Genomic DNA, 26,169 nt, shown 5'->3' with positions numbered 1-26,169 from the left:
TTTGGTTTAAATGTTAATTTATACCACTAACACGGCCACCTCCTCCCTGAAAACTTTTTGTGGTCTAAATGCTAAATAGTAAAAAAATGGAGTGAACCCGTGACAAATAATTAATAAATTAGATATATTCCTTTGAAATTCCCTACGTTGTGGATTATTTTCAAGATGTAAACGATTTGTTATCATTTTGTAATTATGGCAACAAAGAAAAATATAGGAGAACTGGAGGAGAATGAACAAAATGGAAGGGAATAATTGAGGAAAAGTCTAAAGATGTGCAATATCAGATGATATATCACATGGCAGAACAATCATATTTCTGTAGTAGACAGTGATAAGTGTAATAATAAATAACATGTTCTGATAAATAAAAAGGTTAAAATGAAATGATGATCGCAGAAAATGTACCTCATAGTTACTGTTTCTGAGGCTGACTCGTGTCTGAACATAATCCTGAATCCACTTGTCCTGAAGTCGACATGGAAATCCAAGCGTGGAAGTCGACATATACATATATATATATATATATATATAGCATATGTATGTACATTTATACATTATAAATATAACATGTAAATAATTTACACAACCGATTAGATTTTGTATTACATAGCCTAGTTAATTTTTTTTATACTAAGAAATTCACAGCCAAAATTTCAATATATAATATTAGTTTTGTCACAGGAAAATAATTTTAAAAATATGAAAGTATAAACAAGTTGATCTTTCTCGGTGGTGTCATTTGCGCAATAGAAAAAAATATATTATAGGGTGGTTGGTTGGATTATAACTGTAGAAACTTTACTGTAGAATTTAGTTTGTAAATTTTTTTTATTTAACTGTAAAAGATGTAGCTTTAAAATTGATTCCTACAACAAAATATCTTTTACATTTAAAAAAGATGGGACTTGCAAAAATAAGGGTTTTAAAGTCATTTTTATTATTTTTTGTAGCTTTAAAAAACAAGATAAAACATGATTGATGATTTAGATATTGTAGATAAAAATCAAAGCTAAAGTCAGTTTTTATAGTCCAACCAATCACTCCTTATGTCTATGTTTATTAAATGAATTGATATAGTTATGAAAAAACATTGAGAGTTAAAAAGATAATTTATTGCCGTTTAAGTAACATTGATTTTTATTTATTAAAATAATTTAATCTTAATTATTATTTTTAAGAAAAACTTAATTAAATAATATGAAAGGGATTTGAGTGAATATTTAAATCATTCATTAAAAAACATTCTTTATACTAGAATCTAAACGGATGATTTATTCTGTAATAAAACATTTTCACCTTATAATTTTAATTTTTTATTTCTGGTAATGTCTTGTCATAAAAATGGAATTGATTACAAAACTAGAACACTCTTTATACTTAAGATGAATATCTAAACTTGTGGTTTAAAGATTTTTTTGGATATTATACTCAGTCTTTATTTTTTTTTTAAATGATCATCAGTCGTAGTTTATCCAAAAAGAATTAGGAGTGGGTTCTTTCCTTCTTGGTGAGTTAATTTGTATGTGAATAATTTGATTGTTAGGTCGCCGCCAAATGACATGAATAAAAATGGACCGACTTTAAAAAGAGATTCCCTATGAAGATATGCTTATGTAAAGGTAGTAAACTTCATGTTTTCAGCAATCGATTATTTATTTAAAATTTTCCTTATGTCGACAAAATTTATATAATCGCTCAACTAAATTAGAATATTAGCAAATGATGTTTCTGACCAGTGACTAGCGTGTGTAATCAAACAACTAATTATTAGCTTGCTTTCCCGTGAGTCTATTCAAAAATATCGACATTAAAATATAAGCTTTTAAATATCATATAATATAAATATTGCTTCGCTGACATTTACACACACATACTCAATCTAAGACCATGAGCCCATTGTAGAACCTCAAAATACTTTGCTAAATGTGCTACCTAACTTCAGCCAGAAGTATTTTAACCAATTAAATCATCTCATTGTTAGCAGAATAAGAAACCTTGATTAGTTTTCTTAACAAGGGAGAAGCGTTTCAGAAAAGAAAAATAATCAGCAAAAAAACAAGGGAGAAGCAAATAAACAAGCTTTTTTGTTTGTTTGTCACTAAAAACGAAATTTACTATCTTCCTATAGCTAAGAAGTAAGAACCCAACACAACACAATCACATATATCAATTAATTATTTCCTTTCACCGTATTCAGAAAATCCTTTGACCTCCCACGTAAAAGATATATACAATTTAAATGACACATACGCATAAGTTTTTTTTTTTCATACGCATAAGTATATAATATACACATACATAAAATACATTTACATACACATACATACGAAGATATCCTAATCACTTACATCACATCAACCATCCACTCTGTCTTTATACTTCTCCGCCGCTAATCAACATCCCGTTGACCAGTCAACCTCTACGTCCCCCATAAGCCGACGTCTCACCGCCAAGACAACTAGCGTATCTCATGAGATCAACATTTGTCTCCTCTAGCTCCCTTTGCAGCCTCAAGACCTCTCTTTGAAGCACCGAGATGGCCCCAACGCAGCCATACACTGGATCTTTTAGCCGTGCCTCCGCCTCGTAAGCCAGCGAGTTCACCGCGTCTTCCCGTTGATGCGGGGCCACTTCATGGAGGATCTTGCTCACGTTGCTTGCTCCGAAGATCCGGTGGACGTTCGCAAACTTTAAAGGTTCCTCTGGTGGAAAATATGGTGCGAATACGCAGTCTGACGTGCATTTCCGCCGGAGGAACTTGCATGCTGCGCACGGTGAGTTTGTGTAGTTCGAATACGATGATGACATTTTTGGTTATATCCCCTGAATTTTCAGTCGCGGAAATGAAAAAAAGAAAGATGTAATCATATACATATTTTTTTCATTTAACTAGTATAAGATTGTGTCATCATAGTTGGTTATAAGACATAAGAAGTCATTAGTATTTTTAGCCTCAGAATTCATTATTTTTAGTAAGAAAGCTAAGTAGAGATAGTAATCTCATCATCAATATAGGTGGTTACATGACAAATGATGTTATTTATGTCTTTTATCCCCCAAAATTCATTACCCTTAGAGTTTTTACTGCATTGAAATGCTTTTACCATCTAATACCACATATCAAGCCACTATATACATATATCCTAGACATTCCTATGTAATAAATCAGTTTTACATATTACCTTTGGGATAGATGTTAATCTAGATGTATTAGTTTTTACGTTCTAGAGTATTTGGTTGGTAAAATCTGACGGGATCATGTACTTCTCTTTTTTTTGTTCAACGATCATGTACTTCTCAAAATACGAAAACAACTTGTTTTCACATACATGAATTAAATTCAATTGTGATAATTTTCATAAGAATTTTAAAGAAAGTATATGTACATTTTTTTCGTTTCATACACCAGAGCTATATCTTTTTTTTTTAAATAACATGAGTATTTGTGAACCACCAAGTTTGGTTAAAAACATTGGACAATTAAAGAAAAAAGTTCGTGGAAATTTGTGATTACTCGTTTTCTTTAATTCGAACCTAAAAACACCCTTGCCGTTGAATTTTTGTTCTTGGCGTTTAATTTAGCAGCTTTTCTTGATTTTATCATCACAGCACTCTCTGTCTCTCTGACTCTGAGATCTCTCCGCTTCTATATATTGGTTTAGTTTCTTGAATCTACGACCTAATTAAATTGCTTTATATATACTTAAGGTTTATTGTTATGAGTATGGTACCTTCAATACATCTAAGTCGTGAAATCTAGACTACAAGTTCAACTGTAACTTTTTTTGTAAATAAAGGTCGTCTAATTATAACTTGGAAATCTCAAGATCAGTGATCAAATTACCATGATCTAAACCCTCTAATTCAAAATAACCAATCAACATAGCAGTACAGTCTATGTATATTATACAATTATGTTTATGCGTGAATAATTTACTGAGTATATAATATGTAATACCTTTGGTCTTACCTTTTAATGGAGCAACAAGAGAAAGTGCCCGAGATATCTAACCAGAATGGTTTGATCTTCTTTGTTTCTCTCGTTTGTATCTTTACTATAAGAAGGAGAGATTTAAAATCTCAAGGAGATTTTCAATTCAATTATTGGGATTCTTTTTGTTGTGTTTAGAGAGGAAACCCTAGTTGGAGAGAAAGAGGATCTCTAAGGGGAAAGTTAGAGAGAGTGGCAAAAGGCATTTTTGGTGGTATGAGCGAGAAAGAATATGAATATAATGCAATTGCAAAAAGACAAATTGGCCTCAACTGATTGAGGACCTAAAATAGTGGACTAAAAAAGAATAACTCTGAACTGTGGAAAATTTAACACCATTTAATAAATTTTCAGTAATTGATAATTTTGGAATACAAAATTACAAAGACATCAGAACTGTTGAAAATTTTTGAACGAATTTGGCATTTTGTTTGATTGACAGTTAAATAACTTAAATTCAATTAAATAAAATGCCGGATTCACTCAATTTATCAATAGTTCTGAGCGAATCCGTCATTATATAATAATTGTTCATCTTTCTGAAAATATGACACTTTTAAATTTCTAATTAAATAATCAATTAATTGAATGTTGTGTTCATTTCATATTTTGGCATACCCTGATGTTTACTAGTTGAGGCAGATGCTAAATATAAAAAAGTTGTATATAGTGCATAATTTCTTATATAAAGCCGAAATTTATAGAATTAATAAAATAAAATCTCTATAAACAACATTTTTCTTTATACTATACTGCCAGTATCATTTTAATTAATTTTAAAATTAGTAAAATCTTACATTCTTACATGAATATCTTTAATAAATTTACATGTTTACATCATAAGACTTTAGTATAATAGTAAAAAATATAAGACACAAATATATGATCGCAAAATAAAAAAGTTACCAATTACTGTTTTGGCAATATTTCTTTTCAAATGTTTATATCACTAAACCATGTATATACTTATCGAACGTCCCGACTCCCACACATTAAATATATGAACCAAGAACGTAAAACCTATGAGATTTTACAGAACAAAGTAGTCGTTAATTTGTTTTACTTAAATCAAACAAACTATTTTGTATTCCTTTAAACCCAAATGCTTTAACAAACAAAAATGATTAGTACCAATGCATTATTGTTTCCATAATATATATAAATATATATACCAAATTCCATAAGTGCAATATTTGGTAGCATGTGCGTAGATTGTACCAATGATTAGATGAGATAATCAATCATTGACTTTGTTTGATATCTCACAAAGTTATCAACTGTTCAGTAAGAAAGTATGAAAATAATATGAAACTGAAAGAAAAGCGAAAAGGAAAACATAAAGCCAAATTCAGATCCGAAAGAATGAAGCACTTGAATACGCATGTATCTATGGCGAATGCAAATATATTAACCTGTGATCGTATTTATAAATAGGCCAATGTGGGTCGACCAAACAAACAAATCCAATGTGACGTCCAAGAAAAGGAGAAGCCGAGTGTGTATGCTAAATTATATATTTATATTAAAAGAAAATAAATGTATTATGTATTATGTAATATGTATATGCATGCACCTAAAAGTCGGTAAGGTTTGCTTATCAATTAAACAATTGGGATATCGAGTTTTCTGGCTCGCTTCCGACCTTACTTTTAGCAAAAAAAAAACATTGGTGCATAGTCAAGTAAGTAATAGTACGTAATACTATGTATAAGAAAATTTACAAAACAGTTTAAATGTTAGCATATCGTCTTTTTCTTTTCTTGTTCTTGAATCTAAGCACTCTATTTTGGTGGGATGTATATCTCTTCATCCTCTAGATTTCTCGTCAAACACACTCTGATGTAATGATGTAAGATACATCATTTTTGGTTCGTGGTCGGCGGATCTCCTTTGGGCAACCACCAGCTGATATGGTTGTTTTCGATTTCGGTTCATTTCTTTTGTATCATATGTCAATCGGTTTGGGATTGTATCAACCCATTTCGGTTTTGGTGGAATGTATATCTCTTCATCCTCTAGATTTCTCGTCAAGCACACTCTGATGTAATGATGTAAGATACATCATTTTCGGTTCGTGGTCGGCAGATCTCCTTTGGGCAACCACCAGCTGATATGGTTGTTTTCGGTTTCGGTTCATTTCTTTTGTATCATATGTCAATCGGTTTGGGATTGTATCAACCCATTAGGGCTTTGGCTTTTTCTTTTATTTTTAGTTTGTCCTTTTAACTAATTTCCAGTTGTATTGTAAAACTAAAAATATATTTTAATACGAAGACTTAAAAAAAAACTGGTAGTACTTTTTCTCAAATTCAAATACAAGTTCTGAGAGGAAAGTTATCAATAGCCTAACTTGTGGACAACAGACTTCTTTTTTTTTAAAGGGACTTCATTGTAGTTGTAAGAATAATAATGATAATGAAACTATTTAGTTGATAAATCAAAGTTTCAAATTAAAAAAAAATATTTAGTTGATAAGAATATATGATATGATCGATCAAAATTTCGAATGAATCATATTAAATTGGGGCTACTTTTGAGGGAAAAAAAATCTATATCTAGCTTCATTGCAAGATTTGTATAACAACTTGACTCAAAGGTACTTATGATTTAGTAATCATAAGTTCGAACATTTTGGATTCGTTGTTGAAGAAATGTATAACTCGGGAAAATGTCGACGGTATTATTGCAAGTCAAGTCTTAGTATGCATGTGGCCACAACAATCATTAGTTATTACACAATTATTTGATCAAATTTAATTTACTAATGCACCTCTTTTCATATAACATTATTTATATACATCTAACCCAACCAATCTAGTGATGTCCAATCTTATATATTTACCAAAAAAAAATCATTCATCTTTTTTTGTTTGTTTGAACAGATATATATAGAGAAGAAATTGAGTATCAATAGTATATTAAGTAGAGTATGATAAGTTTAGGAGATTATGTTTTGTAGTGTTTTGCTTAATTACAGCGCCAGCTTCTTATAGGCAAAGTTGATACAAAGAAATTACAGAGAAAAAAGAAGTCGATATCGGTTGGGATGAATCGAACTTGCTTTAAAAATCATTTTTGACTTATAAACTGTTATGTCTAGGTTTCAGTTTGATATGTTTCAGTTTAGTTAATCAAGTTGTAATCATTTCACCCCTATGTAAAACCATTTTGTGTTCATTGCATACTTTTTGCATAGAGAAACTGGTGATGCAGCTTACTTTTGATAAACCAGTTGCTGTTGTTACAACACAATACTATATGCCTATATTATCCATGGTTTTGTTAATGTAGTATTAAATAAACGTAGTACTAATTGAGGAACATACAATAAAAATCTTACTATTTAACAGCTTCTGGTTTATTTTTGCAAAAAAAAAAACATTCAGATATAACCTGGATTTAATAAATCTTACAAATATCTGTACACTAATGATTTTTTGACAAAAAGAATGGCCAAGAGATTACCCAGCGGTTTAGGGAGTGACAAGAAAATAATCTCTAATGGTTCGTCTTTTGACAGAGGAAGGAGGGTTTAGGACAGACAATGGACTGTCAACCGCGGTTTCTGGTGTTCTCTCGCATGTTTTGTCTTCCTCCGAGGCTGATAATGACACTGATGATGATAACGATGTTTTCTTTCTCTGAGTCTCTGGAGTTCTAATGACAGGCATTGACTGATTATCATTATTGTCATCACCATCATCTGATGAATGCTTTTGGGGACTCTCAGGTTCTCTGTTCATCTCAAGTCTCTCTTTGGCTGCTTCAGTATTTGACAATGCAGTTACTCTGCGTTTAACTCTTGATGCGTTTGCGGTTGTGCAAAGGTTGTTCTCTATATTCCACAGTCTTACCTGATTAAGAACAGAGGAAGTTAGCAAGGGAGAAAACAAAACATAACTGTTTTGCTTTTTATCAACGTATGAAATGTTTTGTTACCGTGAAATCATCTGACGCTGTTGCTACCTTCCCTATCTATGATGAAGACCTGCACAGAAGATTTAGTTAGTATTCATCGAATGGACTAAGAGGGAGGTAAGTATAAAACACTCGGTGAAGTGGAGTTACCAGTCTACTGCGGTTACTTCAGAGTCATGGCCTTTCAAGATTGTAGGATCCACTTGAGGCTTATTGACCTGCCATATGTAAGCGTTACCGTCGCTTGAACCGCTCAAAATGTATTCACCATCAGGACTAATCATTGTCTGCAGAGCAAGGTTTAAGTGAGATGAGCGAGCGAGTTAAATATGCTATAGAATCAAATCTGTTGTCTGATTGAAGGCTAAATTGTGGACTATTACCCTTACGAAAAAAGAATCTATCCTGCAACCAGAGAAAGATTGTACAGGTCCTTTGTCAAGCTGCAGTATGTTGTATAGATATATTCTGCAACAGTTTATTGAAAAGGAGATATCACATATTTGATTAGAGTTGGATGTTTTAACAATGATTTTCTCATAGTACAGGGCAATTACTATGAAAAGTTTGTGTAAATTATTAAAAATCAAACCTGTTGTCCTTGCATGATGCTGTGAGTAAGGTTCCACTTGAGTCTTGGGACAATGATACTATACCATGTGCTCTCTTTTCCTGAAACCACCAAACAAAATTAATAACCATGTTGCAGATTAATCTAGTTTTCCATTGGAACCGTTTAGGAATAGGAAGCGTAGCTTACCTTAGTGTTTGTTGAGTCTGATTGTGGAGATGCTTGAGCAAAAGGAACTTTCAGCTTTCTTGTATCCCAAAATTTTAATGCGCTAAGAGAACAGAAGAGAAAAGGCAAAAGGATGTAAACAACATAGCTATAAGCTCTATGGAGTAGTAACACCATTTACATCATGTAAATTACATGAAATCAGTGCAAGTACCTATCTGGTGCTCCAGCTGTGGCGATTGTGATCTCGTCTTTGAGATAAAGCACAGAGGTAATGCTTGATGAAGCAGCCTGAAAAACAAGAAGCCATTAGCGGAGAAGATGGGACACTTATAAAGTGAAAAGTCGCAAAAATGGATAGTAGTAAAAAACCTTGCTACGTCTGATTCGTTTTGAAAGAGGAGAAAGATGAGCTCCTTTAACCATACCAGTATAGCTGTGTAAAGGCCAGAACAACAATCAATACGGTTTGAAGAGAACAGAAAAAAAGAAGCAGAGAAAGATCTTGACAACTAAGTTTAGAGAAAATAACTTTACTTGATGCAAAACTCCTCTTTGTGAGAGCTACTTTTGCATCTAAAATCCCATAGCGCAAAACATCCATCTCTGGAGCCAGAGACAAGAAGATCTGCAAACACCAAGAGTTAAGATGGAAAACAAACAAAAAAGAGAAAATTCACAAGAAACAAACCAGAACGTGTTGGATGTGAGCACATTGATTTAACAGTTCCTGTGTGTCCTATAAGGACTCCAGTACATTTATTCTCCTCAACATCCCATACTTTAATCTGCACTCACATCAAAAAAAAGAAGCCTATCTTAACTTCTGTTATTCTCACAAACTAGTCAACTGATAATGTTGTTCTCACTACTTACAGTTTGATCACCAGAAGCAGTCAGAAGACAACTATCTCCCTAAAAAAAAAAAAAAAAATTCACATCAAACAAACTTTCTCTTAACTCCAATAAAAGATTCATGAATATAGATTTCAATGCAGAGCAAACGGCACACCTTGATCCAAGAAATGTCAAACACCGCATTATAATGAGCAACCCAGTCACTAAGCCTGGCATTATCTGAAGCAAACACAATTCAATATTCAACTAAGCCTCCCGCCATAAAAAAAAGTTAGGGTTTATCAAGGGGAAAGGAGGCAATCAATACCTGTATTCTCTTGGTGAGTTGCAGAAGAGTCAAACTTGTGATTCGAATTAAACAAGCTCACATGCCCATCCTCATCTGACACCGCGAATAACTGAGACTTCCTGCTACCCTGTAACCGTAATTGGAGTATATGTCTCTTAAAAATTAAACTAAAATTGCATAAATAAATCAGAAAATTTTCATCTGAGACTTGAGATTAGATCTACGATTCTATATATACCTTACAGAACGAAACGGCCAAAGGAGGAGTCCGATCGCCGTCGTGTTCGACAGCTACGCCGGCTATTTCTCTGCAAACCAGCTCGGAATCTGCGAAGAAGAACGGCCGCTTCCTTACTGAAACCAACAACAACAGCAAAAAGAAGTTTAGTCAAGAGAAGGTTAAACTCGTCAAGTATAGAGGTTACAACTACCTCGAAATCCGTTGAGCTCTCTTAGTCCGATGTCGACGAAGACGGATCTGGATCTGGAGTTTTCCATCGGAGCTTCTCCGCAAATCGAATCGGAGAAAAGAGAGAATGATGGACACGTACGCTGCATCAGAGAAAGATGTTAAAAGGTGTGTAGAGTGGTGGCTCTTTCACGCGGGAAAATTAAAAAACTCGAAATGTTTTGCTTTGACTTCTTAGAACAAAGAAAGCCCAATACATTTTAAAGCCCATTAATTTTGTAATAAGGCTTTAAATGTTGGCCCATTAAACAGGCTAACGCAGAAAGTGGCGGGAAAAAGAACCGTTGTGAGATAAGATTCTCAACACCATGGCGCCAAAAACAAAATAAAACACGTTATTTAACTTCCTATTTTACCCTTCCCTCTGCTTCCTCTGTAAGCTTTCCTTGTCTTAAAATTCCTGGGGAAGTTAAGCAATTACAAGCCGTGAGTCTTTATAAGTGTGAATCTTTCTCAGACTTTTCACTTATTCCTTCTTCTTCTTCTTCTCCGTACTCTCCTTCCTCCAATTTTTTTCTTCTTTTTGTTTTCGCAACTCCTTGATCGGGACTAATAGAAAAATTATGGGATCCTCGAAGAAATCTCAAGTCGGTAAAGGATTAGACACTGCTGGTGAACAATGGGTCATCGCCGAAATCTCTATTCGGGCTTCTTTGAAACCGGTGAAAACGAAGCTGAGAAAGCCGGAGAGAGAAACAGAAGCTGAAGACGAAGGGTACTGCATCACTCCCACAGCGAAAGGAGACAAGGCCTCTGAGAAACTGAAATGTCCGCCGGCGCCAAGGAAACGCCGACCGGCGTTGAAGTGTCGGAGCAATGTCGGTATAGAGTACTTCGTGCCTCCGGAGGATTTGGAGACGGTGTTTATCCGACGCGGTTAATGTAAAACTATATGTATTCTCAAGACTAGAAACTTAGAATAGATTCTTTAATCAGATTATTTATGGGCTTTTAATTTGTCTTCTAACTCTTCAACAATTTGCTTGCTCTCATGTCAGTTTGGTTTGGTTTTATAAATAAACCAAAATTAGAAAAACATTAATGTAATCGAAATCAATTAGACTGAACACTCTTGAATCATCTCTGCTATGGTGTCTTGTGGGACAAGCTGTCGCTTCTTGAATCAGAATTTGGTTCAAGAACGGAGATTAATTCAAGGTTCTGAACTTTGAGGCTGAGTGCAGAAGATTTACACAGGGAGTTAGGGATGATTGTTACTTCATGCGGGAAAGAAGATCCTAACGAACGGCCAAACTTCACTGAGATCATTCAAACTTCACTGTTTCGCCGCCGAAAATAAAAAAAATTACGCCGTTGCCGGGGGATCGGACCCGGGTCACCCGCGTGACAGGCGGGAATACTTACCACTATACTACAACGACAATGTTGTTCAGGCAATTAATATTAGCTTTATAAATATTAAATGATAAGAATCGTCTTCTAAAACCCTCAACCCCCATTACAGCGAGTTCAACAACTTCTTTCTCTCTTAAGGCATCAAGTATTCAAGGGATGGTCTCGAGCTATGTCGACATCGAGAGGAAGGAGCATGAGGAGTAAAGTGGAGAGTAGGATGCGTAAAGAGTCTGGTAAGACGTTAAGAGAGATTAGAAGAGCTAAAAAAGCTGAAGAAGAAACTCATGACTGATGAAGAAAGACTCATTTACAACCTGAAAAGGGTATTTAAGTCTTTTGCCTTTTGACATATTGTGATTGATTTGTATTTGTTCAAGTTTGAGACTTTATGTGTGGTTTTGCATTACTGTGAATACAGAAGAAACAGAACCGGCTGATGAAGATAGTGACCAGGAGGAGCTACACAGATTCATAGCTGAGATAGAAGAGGCAGCAGACAAGGAGTGGGAGGAAGAAGAGTCTGGTAGAATAAGGTATTGGAACCGAGAGGAGTTTGCAGGAAGAAACAGAGGACCTTATGGAGGAGACTCAAGTCATGCCTTTAGAAGAAATGAAAGGGATACACGTAACCAGAGAAGGTCCAATGATAGTGATGACAGTGATCAATTGGATTCTGAGGATGATGATGATAGGCCAAGATCAAATACAACAAGGCAGGGATATTAAAACTCTGGTCTGAATACTGGAAGCTGATATTTTCTGTTGTTAGCTTCAGTTTTTGTGGATCCAGTGAAAGAAGAAGAGAATGATATTATGCCAACGCTCTGTTTACTGCATTAGGTTCTAGTTTTGTAATGACAGATTAAAAGATGATCTGTATTTTCAGTCAAAACATTCTTTTGGGTTTGATTAGTTAGTTCTCTTTATTAAGTTGTAAAAGTTGACCTGCGAGATTGTAAATGAACTATACGTATTCCACGAGGCTACCGTTAAAAGCAGTTTCATGAATAACAGACACATAACAGATTCCTTCCGAAGAGAGCAAAGTAAAAACTAATTAAACGACTTGTTGGTGTGTTTGGGTTAAGAAGAGAGCAAAGTAGAGAAGCTAACTGCAAAACTGATAGAACTAGGAGTTGATGTTGATAAGCTAAATCTGAAGAAGACGAACACTAAATGTATTGTAAAGATCAAATCCTCTCATCAGGTAAAATCTTAAAAGAATTAGTCTCAACCATATAATCTTCTACCTTCCAACATCTTTAGATTGTTTGAAACATGTTACATTGTTACACATACATATAACACTAAACTAAATGTGATTCGTAAGTTAATGCTGCAGATGTTATGTTTCACATCTTGTTAATACAGTTCGAACATAAGACAAGAATGTACAGAGCAGAGGGTTCAGGACTAAGTGTTTAATCAGCACAAAGCGACGCCATTAGATTCGTCGGTGAGCTCCAAACGTCAAGATCAAACAATGACTGCTTCGTTTCTTCTTCCTCCACTCTAGTTATGCTCTCTGCAACTTCGCACATGTTCGTGACATCATTGATTATCACTTCTTGTGCCTCCGTCTGTAAATTCTCAAACAAGTACAGTTAATTTAATGCCTAAGACAAACCATTTCCACATTTTTACTAATTACCATAGAGAGAAGTTCATCGAGGTAAATAGACGCGGAAGAGGAACCATCGTGAAACGACGTCGCTTCGTTAGCGTTTAACCTCTCTTCTTCTCTCTGCGACGTTTGAAACTGAGCAGCTTTCTCTTGCATGGTGTTGAATCTGTTCGACAGAGCTTCCCACTGCTGGATCTCACTCCGGTACTTGCTTCTGAGCTTCGCCAGCGTTCTCTTCTTCCGCATCCTTCGATTCCTCTCCTCGGCGGCGGGATCTAGCTCCGGATTCGCCGGATTGGATGTTTCTCCGGGGTTTGAGATACGGCTCCGCTTCTCTCGCTTGAAAACGAAGCCGTCGTCGTTGCATAGTTCCCACTCTTCGTCCTCTCTTTCCATCGCGGTGGAGCGAGAGGAAGATTCAGTGGGACGGGACTCTTTGGATTTGGTTTAGATCTTAGCAAATAGAAATGTTTTTTTTTCACAGCTCAGCTTGGATACATGGGCCCATAGCTTTGATACATGAGGCCGAGACAGGCCCAAAAAAACCTGCAAAAAGGAAAAAAAAGGGGCGTTCCGAGAATTGAACTCGGGACCTCTCGCACCCTAAGCGAGAATCATACCACTAGACCAAACGCCCTCTTGTTTTCATGAGCTTGGGTTTAAGTGAAATTCTTAGCGTACGACATGATATCTAATCTGATGCTTTGGTCTACAATAATGGTGTTTTCTGTTGATTCTAGCTAACCTCCAGCTTCATTCTTTTGTTTTTCAATCAAGTTCACAATTGATTTGTGAAGGGATTTTTAATAATAAAAATGTTCAGCCAAAAGTAGCCGTAAAAATCATTCAAATGTTTTTTTCTTCATTTAATCAAATTTCCAGCTTAAATTCAGTTAATATCAAACTTTCTATGTCTTAAGTGTGGATGACAACGTATTACAATGTTCTTTCCATTGTTTCATAACAGGAGCATATCTAGTATTAAATCCATATGCCCAGATGTGGTAATCGTGTTACTTCTGATGTGTTAGGCTGTGTTAGCCAACAACTTTCATTGAAGATTTTTTTTTATATAGCTCAATTTAAAAAGTGATAAAACTAGGAAGCGCAACATATTTATCTATACTTTCTTGCGGGATTCTCATACAATACTGTGATTTAACAAAAGAAAATAAAGTTAATGAACGTGCTTAGATATTAGCAGATAGGATGAAAGAGACTGCTCTTTTCCACAAACACAAAATGAAAGCAACGGGGTGGAGGAACTCAGAAAGAGACAGTTTTTGTCTTTTGTTACCGGTGAGGTCGTGAAGAAGAAGAATTGTTGTGAGCTGATGCTTCAAAGTAAGCTTTCTCTGCCTCATCCAATCTGTCTTGGAACATCGTCCACTCTCTCCTGCACCGTTCCCTCACCTGAGGTAACAGATCAAAAGTCAAAGAGTTTTTTTTGTCATATCAAAAAAAAAAACACACGATAGAATCTTGCATGGATAGTTACCCCTTCCCATGGCTGTTTCCCTTCCTCTTGTTGTCCCTGTCAGGTTTTAGATTCATCAAGAAAAATGGTTAACTCTGTTCAATGTAGTTTACATCACTCCGCCAGTGATGAAAATATTCAATATACTAATCTTTGTATTGGTTTTGACATTGAGAAATGTGACTACATGATTTATACAGTGGAGAAACTGTGTAATATAGTTTCTAAAGGTAGCCCACAAAATGTAAAATCTTAGTTTAGTAGGCCATAAAATAAATGGAAGAGGAAAGTTGTGAACATACTTGGTTCCCTAGTGATGGAACACCTTGATGAATAATCCACTGAGCATCTACCACTCCAATGTTCTCATGCGCGTTCTATTAATTGCAAGATTATTGAGAAGCATATAAAGAATCCATGACAGAGATATCTAACTATGGATATAAGTGTGTGTCCAAAAGGCATACCTGAACGCATTTTCGAACCGCAAAATCCAGACCCCATCCGTGAACTAAATCGTTCTGCGGTTATAACTTAACAGTTAGAATTTGCTGAAGGGAAACAAAGAGTACTTAGTTCAGTTCTTTTATCATACCTGAATCATATGCCACACACATCGCCATGCTTTACGGGAGAAAACAGGAGCCATGATCTCAACGAATCTGCATGTCATTTACATAATCATGAACGATAAAGATACTCACTAACCATCAGTTAAATTTCTAAAGAAAAGGTTATATTGATATGTGTATAAAGTAGCATACGCTGCACAAGGGGGTAGATTTGGATCACTGCACCACCCATTCCTCTCCTCAGCATGCCTACGAGAACATGCAAAGCCGTTTAATATGATACATTGCAATGGTAAAGAAAGTACTTAAGAACTCACTTGTGGACTTCAGTGTCGTCTCTTTTCTTTGTCATCTCCCATGTGAGACCTTCATATGGTTCCAACCCAGGCTGTGAGATCTCCAAACCATGTTTCTTCACCACCGCCAGATATCTATCATATCATTTTAACTGTTAATAGCCTAATAAGCCATTAGAAGGAAGTCAAAGCTTAAAAAAAAAACATACTTCTCAGAATCAAAGTGTTCCACGCCAAGATCCTCATCCCATATGAAGATATAATCATAGGGAGCAACTATGTCCGGATGAAGAAACCGCTTGGCGTACCACCTTCATGGAAAATTCATAGTCAGTACATAGAAACTCTTATTAGGAGGAAGGTTGGTGTTTAGCTCGCTAACCATTTCGTTTGTTTGCGAATGCTCACATGAATAGCTCGCTTGGACCATTCAAACTCTTCCCACTCGCTGGCCCGGCCATCGTAGTGAAACAGCATTATAGTGAAGTTATCTGAGAACTGAGAGATGCAAAAGTTAAGCTATAGAAAGAAGATTACAAAAAAAAGAAACACAAGGAGGCAGTATAGTATACCTTCTTCAACGCAGCGTCTATGTTTTTCCTCTGACCATAACCAACCGTAAACGTTACTAGATACCGCTGCTTGGTTTTCAAATCCTACACGCCATAACCAAACAAAATGTATAACATGATCTTAAAGCCATACAACAAGTCAGTAGATCCAACCTCATTAGGGTCACCCCACAAACGACGGAGGTATAAATCTGATTCGGGTGTGACTATATCTGGAGGCAGCCTCTCAGCGCCACGGGGATTACTAGGAACCCATATCTGCAACACCTCTAAAAAGTTCCATCATTGCATAATAAAAAACATAGAAAGTCTAATAAGATATAGCTGACCCCAAACCTTAGTGTCATTATAGGTGTAGGGAGGATCAGGGATGTCATTCTTGGGTTTGGAGCTCTTTGTGGAAGACCAAGAGCTAAACAGTCTTTTTCTTGATAAGTCCGAGTATTTATCCTCAATGTATGCCAGATCGATGGAGGGAAACAATGTGGATGGAAGATTCATCTTAACCATTACAAAAAAAAAACAATTACAGTGTAAGCAAAATGACATAATCAAGTTGGATAGAGGTATAGAGATAGAGACATGGTGCCACCAAGAGTTAGCTCTTACCTTAGTTAAGGTGAGAGTTGGAAAAGTAATACCCATAAGGAAACCAACTATAACCCCGAAGAAGGATGCTACAAGTAGCTTCATCATTTGGCTGGGTCTTCTTATGTTTCCCACTGTCCTGATGATATCTACTGTCTATGCAGGTTCAAAGTTGGGCTACAAAGAAGTGCACATGTTCATTACTTCGCTTTCTTCACAATAGCATCCTTCGATTCGATGCATCTAACTACAACAAAAAAAAAAGAGTAAAGATAAAATGATCAACTTAAGAACAATCCTTGAGGATCTTGAAAGATAAAAGCTTTATAAAAGCCTACACTATATATACTAAGAGAATAGCTTTCCCCCAGCTATAACACCATATCAATGGATATATAAGCCCTGTTCGTTTGGTTGCCGCAGGTTTTGGCGTCAGCAGCGTCAATGAGAACAGTTGTTGTTCGTTTCGCAGACGCTGCCACATATTATATCGCGACCGCAGGTTTTATCGGCGTTCGGACGCAGCGTCAGACGCAGCTTCCTACGTCAACGAAACGTTGACACAGAATGTCGACGCTGCCGCTGGTACCTGCGGCAACCAAACGAACAGCCCTATACTCTTCTTAGGGTACGCTACTGTAAATCACTACCAGAGAATCTTAAATTGAAATTCCCCAAGGATCACACACCAACACAACAATAATTTTCGAAATTAACAAAGTTTTGAACATAAACGAACCGACAACAATTCCAAAAATAAAATAAAAGGGAAGAACATGCGATCGCATACCGAAACAGAAAGAAAGAAACCAGTTTCCGGTCCTGTCTGATGACTATTGGCGACAGAGACGAAGACAATGAAACTTAGAACTCGTCAAAGCGCCGATCAGAAAGAGCAAAAACGCGGTCTGGTTCAACGTTTGCGAGATCTTCTCTCCTTAAGCTTTGAATCCCACAGCGATGGTCCACGCTTCGACGAAATTACTGCCAAGGGAAGCGGTAAATTCGGCTGCCTTCCTTTCACCTTCGTGTATTGATTATTTAAGGCCCATCAAAAGCCTAATGTATCTTAGCTGGGCCTTTCGTTCAGGCCCATTTAAATTAGGCATGATATGCACACGTGGCAGAGTGTAAAGTAAATCACTGGCAAGGTAACCACGTGGCAGCCAGATGGAGATTCATGGCATGTTTCATGTTTGTAAAGTGTAGCACAAGGGAACTAGGTTTTGTCTGAAAATCTTTCGTTGCTCTTCTTCTTCTACTTCGTTTGTCGTCATCGTCGTCTGCAAGTTCTCAGAATTTGAAGCGTTGTAAGACTCGAATCTCTCTCTCTCGCATTAGAAAAAAAGAGAGCTTTTGAAAAATGAGACTGGTATTGAATAAGGGACATGAACGTCCGTTGACGTTCCTAAGGTACAACATGCTATTCTCCTGCGCTAAGGATCACACTCCCACTCTTTGGTATGCCGATAATGGCGAACGACTTGGAACTTATACCGTGGTCACAACGGCGCCGTTTGGTGCTGTGATGTCTCACGTAAGCCTCGCTATAGTAACCATTTCTTTTTGCTGCCTTTAGATTGGTTCTTTTAATTTAAAAGCTGGTTTGCAACGACAGTATTGGTTTTGAAAGACGCTGCAATGCAATGAGATGGTTTCTTCTTATTTTCCCGGGTATTATTACCTATCTTGTATGTATTTTATTCAAAGCTAAAATAAACCAAGTATCGTATATACCATAAGCAACTATAACATGTGATTGAATATATAATGTAATGTGTACGGGATAGAGAAACAGAGAATTTAAACGAATGTTGGCAAACCAGAAAAAAAATGAGGTTGGAAGAAACTCAGGATGTATTAGAAGGTTATTTATGAAGGGAACATCACATTCTTTTAATTAAGAAGTATGAAAAAAAAAAAACAGCACATCCTTTTAGCTTACTTTGAGATTTTCAGACCAGCTTGAAAGTTTTTCGAGTTGTCAGTACCAAAGTAACGGTCTGCGAATTCTCCAAGGCCTGGAATCACACGCGAGTCCTCATTGAGCGAGGCATCGATTTCAGAAGTCACAATCTTTACCATTGGATGTTTCTTGCACAGCGCGTGAATACCTTGAGGTGCCTGCATTTTTATTCTTGTATCAGTAAATAACACGAATGAGGAAAAGTAGACAAAAGGTTTTGTTTGGTTGGTTGTTTACTGCTATAAGGTTGAGAAAGATGATATGTGATTCTGGAACTCCCTTGCTGATAAGCAAAGATATAGCCTTCACTGCAGAGTTTCCTGTTTAGCACACTCTTAAACGTTAGACATTGAATGTTATATAACCTTTGTTTTTATCTTTTTGTGTGGGTATTACTACGAACCTGAAGCTAGAACAGGGTCAAGGAGGAAGACATGTCTGCTTGCGATGTCTTTTGGTAACTTCTCATATATCAACTGCACGGAAAAATCACTCAAATCATTGGGAGCTGAGATGTGTGAGGAAACGTATTCTCAGAGAAGAGAAACAAACCTGACGACCATCGTTGTTCTCTCTGTGGATTAAGATTTTACCAATCTTGATTCCGTTGCAACAAGCTCTTAATGCGTTCTCCATGCTTTCTCCACTGTAAAATACCATAAACATAAAGCTAAGCAGAGACACAGCCTCGAAAAGAAATGAGACAGTAAAGTAATGTAATAGATACCTTCTGATCACTGAGACTCCACACAATCTCTTGCAGAAGTCTACTCCAGTGTACACTGAGCCTGTTAAGTTTTACAACATGCAAACACTTCAGTATTGTTAATCCTACCCCCCTTTTTTAATCAAGGTTTTATAAATTTAATCCAAAATAGGAATATGATTTCGATTACAAGCCCACTCGGACAAATTCACCCCAATTAAATATTTCCTAAACTAGCTTTGTTCAAGACCCATCACTCCTCTAGACCAAACCCAAAATTCTTGGGAAGTTTAATTAGTTTAGTTACCTGTTGGAGTAGTTATTTGTTTCTCTGTGAAAGGAAGATGACCAAGTCCATGTTCCACAACCTAAACACATACAACATCCACTCTTTAGTTTTTGACCATTGTATGAAACCTATATGTTTTGGCTTTTACCAGTCGAATCAATCGGTCAGCGTAGAAGACGAAATCATGCTTTGTAGTGTTGACATCGCGGATAAGAGTATGCATTCCTTTGATCTGGAAGGTAGAAGATATGATGAAGATGTTTGAGTATATCTTACAGAGATTGTGTTGGCACAGCTTTGTACGGATATGTTGAACAATGAGATCAATGGCAACATCGTTGTCCCCTCCTCGAGGTATGATTATATCAGCATACTTCATCGATGGCTGGATGAACTCATCAAAGCTCGGCTTCACAAACTTGGTGTACTGTAAAATGAAATAAACATTCACATATATCTTCCATTAAAAAACAAGAGTGATAGAGAGAGAGAGTGTGTATACTGACTTGCTCAAGCACGTTTTGGATGTTTCTTCCTCTCTGGACGGTATCACGTTGTATCCTCCTCGAGAGACGTACATCAGCATCTGCATCAGTGAATCTTGTGAGCATATAAATCTTTTTTTTGGTATGCCCTATCAGACTTCGGTCGGGTCCCAGTAACGCACTTAGTAGTACAGAGTAGACTAGTTATTACATTGTCTAATTCGAGTTTAGAATACCTTCCAAATTATATATTACTGAACTATCATGTAAACTGCATGGAATGGACCGAACTGGCCAAGATGGATTTACATCGTGCCACAGGTCTTTTCTCACTAAGCTACTACTACTTGGTTAAAATAATTCATCTTGAGCTAAGAGGATATACAAACAAACCTGTATCAACAAAGATCTTCATGTTCATGAGGTCACGAACTTGAGGATCATTAAGAACCAATATCCCTTCTAAGATGATTACGTCAGCTGGATTAACCGGACTAGCTGATTCAATGCTCTGGTGGGTTTTGAAATCGTAGCTAGGGATGCTCACTGGTTGGCCAGACCGTAGTTTCTCCATACAAGAAAGCAAAACCTCCGTGTTGAACGCGTCTACGTATACGTAGTTGCATGTTAGAACGTGAATGAAACAAACAAAAAAAAACAATCGATTTGATTTACTAGTTATACCAGGATGATCGAAATTGTATTCGTGAACCTTCTTTAGTTTCTCCGCACTAAGCGAATGATAAAACGAATCCTGAAACCAATTTTGTTAATACACATTTTGAAGTTTCCGATAGGATCGTGACAATATGATGGAAAGAGAGTATGGTACTTGGTTCACAAGGACGACACGTTGATCGTGTAACTGAGACATGATCATGTCGCAGACCGTTGTCTTCCCGGAGGCGGTTCCACCGGCAACACCTGGATGAGTAGAGATCGGTTAGATCAAAATTCTAACAAAACTGATGGTTAAAAAATGTATTGCGACGGAGATGGAGACGTACCGATCACGAAAGGCTGTTTAAGAGGAGCCGGAGCTGAAGGGAAAATATTGTCAGTGATCGAGCCATTAGATAATTGCTCCATTTTCTTCTTCTCCTCAATCTGATAATTTAGACTCTATAAACGCTTTACACAGTAATAAATCAAAGAAAAAGAAAACAAATCTGACTTTTTTTTTAATTAGATAAACGGTTTGCTATATATATATAATATGTATCATGTAGGCTGTAGCTTAGGTTTTCACCTGATGTGCATGGTAGGTAAGGCGAGTTTAGAGATATAGCCGGGAACAAAACGACGCCGTATTGTAAGCCATGTTCTTGTAAATTTGGACGCTTCGAGTATCTTTTAGTTAATTTCTTTTTTTTTTTAGATTTTTACCAAATAAACGTGATTTAGAAAACCGGTATAGAGAATTTGGTAAAATAGCCGGTATGATTTGCTACGGTTTGCATAAACCAATGTTGAATGAATAACTTGCTGAAATAAACAAATCTCTAGGGTCTCATGGGTGCGCTTCCACTGAAATTCTAAGATGGCACAGAGCCACAAGATTCTGAATAATCCAAAAACATTGGTGAAAAGGACAAGACTGATGTCTCACGCACACGCTCTTGGTGGAGATGAATGCAAATGCAGATACTTGAGAGTCATTCATTCTTCCATAGCTTGACCAACTTCTATGATTTCAACTCGCTCCATCAATGGGGTGATCTTGGTGCGAAGAACATCTGTTTCCACAACGGTTGTATTTGGATTTAACTTGAATGTAACGGAACGTAGATCAATTTTTAATCCTAAGTATTTTACCTTGGTCCTGATGAAATTTAACTAATTAGTTAGTACAAAGTCACTACTCTTCAAGCGTTCTCTCTTGAAAGTTGTAATTAGCATCACCACATGCTCTCTCTTTTACTAACAAAAGATGAAACCAATAAAATTTTGTAAGACTAGTGCCGTTGGACTCGGTCAACCAAAACTTCGGTCAATTCTTCTATAAATTAAAAACCTGCGTCTTGGTTAGTTTTCCTCCATAATCACTCTTTTCTTCCCTTTTCAAACTTTTTTACGGTTACCATAAACCACCCACGCGACAAAAAAAAAAACAAGAAGTCATTTATTACTCAATTACAACACAAAAGAAACTCACATTAACATTGAAAATGACAATGACATTTAAGCTATGTTAGATTCGAGTTTTATTATAGGTTTCTAACTTAAAAATCAATTAGCAATTAGTTGATTAGTCCTAATCCTTTATATATTACTTAAGGTTTTTTAAAATTTTTGATGTGGGATATATATCCCTAATATCCCTCTTCGAGATGATGGCTTTTATCGGCCATAAATCTCGGAACTTTAGAATATTTATACTCGGTCGAACGAGTTTAATACAACATTTATATCCGGTTGGAAGGGTTAATCACGACCTTTATACCCGGTCGGAAGGGTTAACTTTAATTTAAATTATAATTAGAAATTTAGGGTATTTAGGATCTGAGCTCTGATATCATGTTAGATTCCGGTGTTTATTATGAACTTACAATTTAAAACTAATTGATAATTAGTAGATTGGCCCTAACCTTTTATGTATTACTTAAGATCCCTTAGAATTTTTGATGTGGGATATATATCCCTAATAGGCTATTGTCTCTCGCCGTTGTGTTATTGGCCGTAACCGCCGTATTCGCCGCCGATCCTCCACCACTTGCCGGCGCGCCGATATCTAATGGGGATAAGAGCTCAACTTCTCCTTCCCCCGCTGCCACGGGTCGCATCCGCCCCAACCTCGCCGCCAACGGCTTCTGCTCCGACCACCGCCAAGAAGAACCCCACCGCCACTCCCAGCGCTTCCCCGTCTTCAGGTGGTGCAAAGCCTCCTAAATCTTCGTCGACCAAATCTCCGGCTTCAAGCCCCGACTCAAGCTCAGGCGATAACTCGGAAGGTCCCACCAACTCGTCCGAAGGACCCACTAGATCATCCGAAGGTCCCATCAGCTCGTCTGACTCACCCTCCACGTCGTCTCCACCAGCTCCGACACCAGACATGTCTCCGTCGTCATCCGCCGACGAAGAAAACACCAGCGAAGGCCCTGAAGCTTTAGCTCCGACGGGAAGAGCCTCCTCGCTCGAGCTCTCAGTCTCCGGATCTGCTCTCGCCGCCGTTGCATGGTTCTGCTTTATATGATTGAAAATTTCATATTACGTTATATTCGTGCATAGTACGGAGGTTAGGGTTTGATGTTGTAATAAATGTTTAGTTTGTGTTGTTTATGATTAACTGATCATGTAATCATAACCATTAAATTCTTATATTCGTGCATAATCTTAGTCGCTATGTTGTAATTATAACCATTAAATTCTTATGGTTAAAGGAATTGTTTCAGATAGAATGTTGGATATATTTTCATATAAAAATATTTAGAATAATCATATATATAAGGGACATTTAATGTATATATGGTTTTGTGTTGTTTTAGTTATCAGATACGAAAAATTGCATATGAAAACATACAACTGGTTAGAAATACCCTAACAAATATTCTAGAAATATTTTACCAAAAAAAAAAAAAATTCTAGAAATAGTTATATAGAGAGAAAAAGAATTAGCTGACATGTACTCACATGGGTAAATATAAAAACAAAAACCGCCGTATTCAACTCACCTAATAAACACTTAACCAAATAAGCCCATCTCCCTTGCAAGTTTAAATTCTTTTTTTTTCAATTCACCTACAATTCTCCTTGAAGATTTTATCGATCTGCTCTGTGAACCTCACATTCAGTTGGCCATAATATTTTTTTTGTTTTTCTGATTAGAGCCGATTAATATTCAGCTCAGTTAAGTACATGCCATTATTTAATGTTTACCGCAAAATAACTAAGATATGATTTTTTTTTCAGTGCGTCATATTGCCATTTTACCTTTTTTTTAATACACAGATAGGCCTGATATAGACAACAACACCGATTGCTATACTTTTATTAATCAAATTCAAAAGAAACGTTTACAACGAAGATAAGAGGAACAATGAAGCAAAAGGGGAAATAACTTGCAGATTACACACACAACCCCCATAATACATTGTTGCATGAGAACGTGACGTTCATCATTTTATTCAATCCAAGAAAATCACAAAAGCAATCACTGATTATAAGAAACAAGAAAACTACGCAATAAGTTCAAGACTTTGAAACCATACGATATTTCTGTCTTTTAGGTATGTCTTTATATGTCTGAAGTATTCAATAGACGCAATGGTAAGATGTTGGAGTTGGTCGGCCACAAACATTGAGGAGTACGTTGAGAAAGATGGGAAGGTTAATTGAGGTGATGCCAAGAATGTCAGCTTTGAGTGCGCTACAAAGACAGGCTGCAGCCTCAAGGTCAACCAACCCATCAATGAGTGAGCAGCATGGCGGTACAGATGGGTTTCCCAATGTTAGTTCAACTACATTGAGAACATTAGCGCATAGACTGATCTGCAGGGAATTTTTAGGACAAGAGCCTTGAGCAGAAGTGTAAGTGAAGAAGAGGAGGTTCAGGGAAAGGAAGAGTGCAAGAGAGATTCTTGGAGCCATTTGTTTGTGTACCGGGAAAAACTCTAAAACAAAAGCTCAGGAAGTGGTAGTGTGTTTATATTCTTTGAGAAGGGTGGAGATAACTTATGGGGTTTTAGTGGGTATTTATAGAATTTTCTGTAGGGGGGCAATTAGTTGACTAATTATTCATATTTATGAATTATGAGTCGACTATATTAAGTAGACTTAACGGTCATTGCCTGACTAATTATGAGCTATCATTTTTGTTTATAGCTGATCTGCAACTCTTGCAAGCGTTGAAGGACAAGGAGGCACGAATCGAGGTGATAGAAAAGTCAAACAAGCACGTTGTGAAGTAAAATGCAGCAATCATAGCTCAGAAAGAGGAACTTTTAATGATTTAATGATTATCACCATTATTCTAAAGCATTATTGTCTAAGCCTAATCTCCCATGACGACAAATTGATGGTTTCATTTAGCATATATTCATGCCGTATAGGACTAATTATGTCCGCATGTTGTGAATAATATATATTAGTAACTTTCAACGAGAGTAATAATGCAATGAAAGTTACATAAAACATTTATTTAATAATCAGTTTTAGGGTTTAAGAACTCGTAGACTAAAATGAAATGGAATAAAAAAAGATCTTTGAGTTTCCGGAGTCGTCGAAATGCCAGGGCTGTCTTGAATTATTAGTTCGTTCTTATGGGTTTGAAATAAAATTTAAAATAAGATAGTAACAATTTAAGTTTAGTTTGTCTCTGTCTTTCGAAAATTTCATAGTGTTTTATGAATACTTGTACGGCCAACTACAACTTCTCTCAGCAATAATATTAATTGTACCAGATGCAAGTTTTGAAAATACAGGCATTAGGCATGCATGTTCACTATGATTGATATAGTTAATAAAAATGCAATTCTCTCAGATAGCTATGTTTTAAGTTTTTGTCATAAAATAAACTTAAAAAAAAATAAAATGATCAAAATAGTTCATTTTTATTTTGAAAACATTAATCTTTATTTATATTTTTGAAAATTAAAAATTCTATTCTCAAAACTCCACCCCGTAACCCTAAGTCTAGACTAATTAACCCTATGGTATAAATGTATTTTTACATTTTAATAAAACTTATTTTGGTCATTTTTCTCATTAAAAATTATTTTTGTGACAAAAACATAAAAATGACTATCTTAAAAAAAATTTCTTAATAAAAATCGTTAGATCCAATCCTATTATATATTAAAGTGTTATAACGATCCAATTATCGATGTTATTCATTGATATAACGAAAGCATACTATAATTATTAAGCAACAACTTATTTAACATTCGCAATCATAAAACATAATTAAACAAAAACTTGTTTTCATAAAACTTGTTCCAAAGGTAGAATACAAAATTACCTAAAAAAAACTTTT

General features: G+C 36.1%; 7 protein-coding genes, 1 non-coding gene and 1 pseudogene across 10 annotated transcripts; 1 reads left to right on the top strand and 8 right to left on the bottom strand.

Annotated features, from left to right (window-relative positions):
- Window positions 1-2,195: 2,195 nt before the first annotated feature.
- On the bottom strand, window positions 2,196-4,311 carry LOC106428857 (LOB domain-containing protein 25). 2 transcript variants are annotated; one of them, XM_013869604.3, is made up of 2 exons: window positions 3,962-4,311; window positions 2,196-2,826 (listed from the first exon to the last, which is right to left on the bottom strand). In XM_013869604.3, the coding sequence occupies exon 2, from the start codon at window positions 2,809-2,811 to the stop codon at window positions 2,416-2,418; it is 396 nt and encodes a 131-aa protein (XP_013725058.1). In that variant the 5' UTR covers window positions 2,812-2,826; window positions 3,962-4,311; the 3' UTR covers window positions 2,196-2,415. The 2 variants fall into 2 exon arrangements, with proteins under 2 accessions (XP_013725058.1, XP_013725057.1); XM_013869603.3 differs by having other exon boundaries at window positions 3,974-4,291.
- A 3,002-nt stretch (window positions 4,312-7,313) lies between these two features.
- Window positions 7,314-10,366, bottom strand: LOC106428836 (denticleless protein homolog). Its single transcript, XM_048739303.1, is given in 15 exon segments — window positions 7,314-7,848; window positions 7,934-7,982; window positions 8,063-8,199; window positions 8,296-8,380; window positions 8,505-8,584; window positions 8,673-8,754; window positions 8,866-8,942; window positions 9,024-9,087; window positions 9,189-9,279; window positions 9,343-9,439; window positions 9,528-9,566; window positions 9,664-9,728; window positions 9,817-9,925; window positions 10,037-10,152; window positions 10,230-10,366. Coding segments are annotated over 15 exon segments (1,599 nt in total). The 5' UTR covers window positions 10,357-10,366; the 3' UTR covers window positions 7,314-7,467.
- Window positions 10,367-10,821: 455 nt separating this feature from the next.
- LOC106428858 (cyclin-dependent protein kinase inhibitor SMR7) lies at window positions 10,822-11,261 on the top strand. The gene has a single exon (XM_013869605.3). It carries the CDS (start codon window positions 10,831-10,833, stop codon window positions 11,146-11,148), a length of 318 nt encoding a protein of 105 aa, XP_013725059.1. The 5' UTR covers window positions 10,822-10,830; the 3' UTR covers window positions 11,149-11,261.
- Window positions 11,262-12,794: 1,533 nt separating this feature from the next.
- LOC106428840 lies at window positions 12,795-13,690 on the bottom strand. The gene is made up of 2 exons (XM_013869589.3): window positions 13,275-13,690; window positions 12,795-13,203 (listed from the first exon to the last, which is right to left on the bottom strand). The coding sequence occupies exons 1-2, from the start codon at window positions 13,641-13,643 to the stop codon at window positions 13,045-13,047; spliced, it is 528 nt and encodes a 175-aa protein (XP_013725043.2). The 5' UTR covers window positions 13,644-13,690; the 3' UTR covers window positions 12,795-13,044.
- Window positions 13,691-13,812: 122 nt separating this feature from the next.
- TRNAP-AGG lies at window positions 13,813-13,884 on the bottom strand. Its single transcript has one exon. It is a non-coding gene; the product is annotated as a tRNA-Pro (tRNA).
- Window positions 13,885-14,342: 458 nt separating this feature from the next.
- On the bottom strand, window positions 14,343-17,778 carry BNAA09G02060D. 2 transcript variants are annotated; one of them, XM_013869549.3, is made up of 14 exons: window positions 17,543-17,778; window positions 16,774-16,999; window positions 16,501-16,665; window positions 16,318-16,422; window positions 16,165-16,248; window positions 15,975-16,090; window positions 15,802-15,903; window positions 15,614-15,727; window positions 15,489-15,545; window positions 15,320-15,386; window positions 15,192-15,245; window positions 15,027-15,101; window positions 14,746-14,781; window positions 14,343-14,660 (listed from the first exon to the last, which is right to left on the bottom strand). In XM_013869549.3, the coding sequence occupies exons 2-14, from the start codon at window positions 16,858-16,860 to the stop codon at window positions 14,541-14,543; spliced, it is 1,182 nt and encodes a 393-aa protein (XP_013725003.2). In that variant the 5' UTR covers window positions 16,861-16,999; window positions 17,543-17,778; the 3' UTR covers window positions 14,343-14,540. The 2 variants fall into 2 exon arrangements, with proteins under 2 accessions (XP_013725003.2, XP_013725004.2); XM_013869550.3 differs by having other exon boundaries at window positions 16,774-16,995; window positions 17,543-17,768.
- Window positions 17,779-18,586: 808 nt separating this feature from the next.
- Window positions 18,587-22,087, bottom strand: LOC106428860 (uridine kinase-like protein 5). The gene is made up of 12 exons (XM_048739302.1): window positions 21,206-22,087; window positions 21,031-21,122; window positions 20,883-20,952; window positions 20,592-20,804; window positions 20,220-20,299; window positions 19,862-20,140; window positions 19,732-19,792; window positions 19,446-19,506; window positions 19,271-19,364; window positions 19,122-19,194; window positions 18,956-19,038; window positions 18,587-18,876 (listed from the first exon to the last, which is right to left on the bottom strand). The coding sequence occupies exons 1-12, from the start codon at window positions 21,285-21,287 to the stop codon at window positions 18,694-18,696; spliced, it is 1,371 nt and encodes a 456-aa protein (XP_048595259.1). The 5' UTR covers window positions 21,288-22,087; the 3' UTR covers window positions 18,587-18,693.
- A 723-nt stretch (window positions 22,088-22,810) lies between these two features.
- Window positions 22,811-23,396, bottom strand: LOC125577974 (annotated as a pseudogene).
- Window positions 23,397-23,951: 555 nt separating this feature from the next.
- LOC106428859 (putative lipid-binding protein AIR1) lies at window positions 23,952-24,882 on the bottom strand. The gene has a single exon (XM_013869606.3). The coding sequence runs from the start codon at window positions 24,783-24,785 to the stop codon at window positions 24,450-24,452; it is 336 nt and encodes a 111-aa protein (XP_013725060.2). The 5' UTR covers window positions 24,786-24,882; the 3' UTR covers window positions 23,952-24,449.
- Between the last annotated feature and the right edge of the window lie 1,287 nt (window positions 24,883-26,169).

Source organism: Brassica napus, chromosome A9 (assembly GCF_020379485.1).
Source record: "Brassica napus cultivar Da-Ae chromosome A9, Da-Ae, whole genome shotgun sequence".
Classification (NCBI taxonomy): Eukaryota; Viridiplantae; Streptophyta; class Magnoliopsida; order Brassicales; family Brassicaceae; genus Brassica; species Brassica napus.
The sequence above is the reverse complement of the archived record's forward strand: the minus strand, read 5'-3'. Positions and strand labels throughout refer to the sequence as shown.

Excerpts from the sequence above, each read along its gene's own strand:
- LOC106428857 (XM_013869604.3), bottom strand. The coding sequence starts at position 2,811 with ATGTCATCATCGTATTCGAACTACACAAACTCACCGTGCGCAGCATGC.
- LOC106428858 (XM_013869605.3), top strand. The coding sequence starts at position 10,831 with ATGGGATCCTCGAAGAAATCTCAAGTCGGTAAAGGATTAGACACTGCT.
- LOC106428840 (XM_013869589.3), bottom strand. The coding sequence starts at position 13,643 with ATGGAAAGAGAGGACGAAGAGTGGGAACTATGCAACGACGACGGCTTC. Across the intron at positions 13,204-13,274 it reads TCGATGAACTTCTCTCTATG|ACGGAGGCACAAGAAGTGAT; the intron begins GTAATTAGTAAA and ends GAGAATTTACAG.
- BNAA09G02060D (XM_013869549.3), bottom strand. The coding sequence starts at position 16,860 with ATGATGAAGCTACTTGTAGCATCCTTCTTCGGGGTTATAGTTGGTTTC. Across the intron at positions 16,423-16,500 it reads ACACCTATAATGACACTAAG|ATATGGGTTCCTAGTAATCC; the intron begins GTTTGGGGTCAG and ends GAGGTGTTGCAG. Across the intron at positions 15,102-15,191 it reads CGGTTCGAAAATGCGTTCAG|AACGCGCATGAGAACATTGG; the intron begins GTATGCCTTTTG and ends TGCAATTAATAG.
- LOC106428860 (XM_048739302.1), bottom strand. The coding sequence starts at position 21,287 with ATGGAGCAATTATCTAATGGCTCGATCACTGACAATATTTTCCCTTCA. Across the intron at positions 20,805-20,882 it reads ATACAATTTCGATCATCCTG|ACGCGTTCAACACGGAGGTT; the intron begins GTATAACTAGTA and ends ACGTATACGTAG. Across the intron at positions 19,365-19,445 it reads GGAGTCTCAGTGATCAGAAG|TGGAGAAAGCATGGAGAACG; the intron begins GTATCTATTACA and ends GGTATTTTACAG.
- LOC106428859 (XM_013869606.3), bottom strand. The coding sequence starts at position 24,785 with ATGGCTCCAAGAATCTCTCTTGCACTCTTCCTTTCCCTGAACCTCCTC.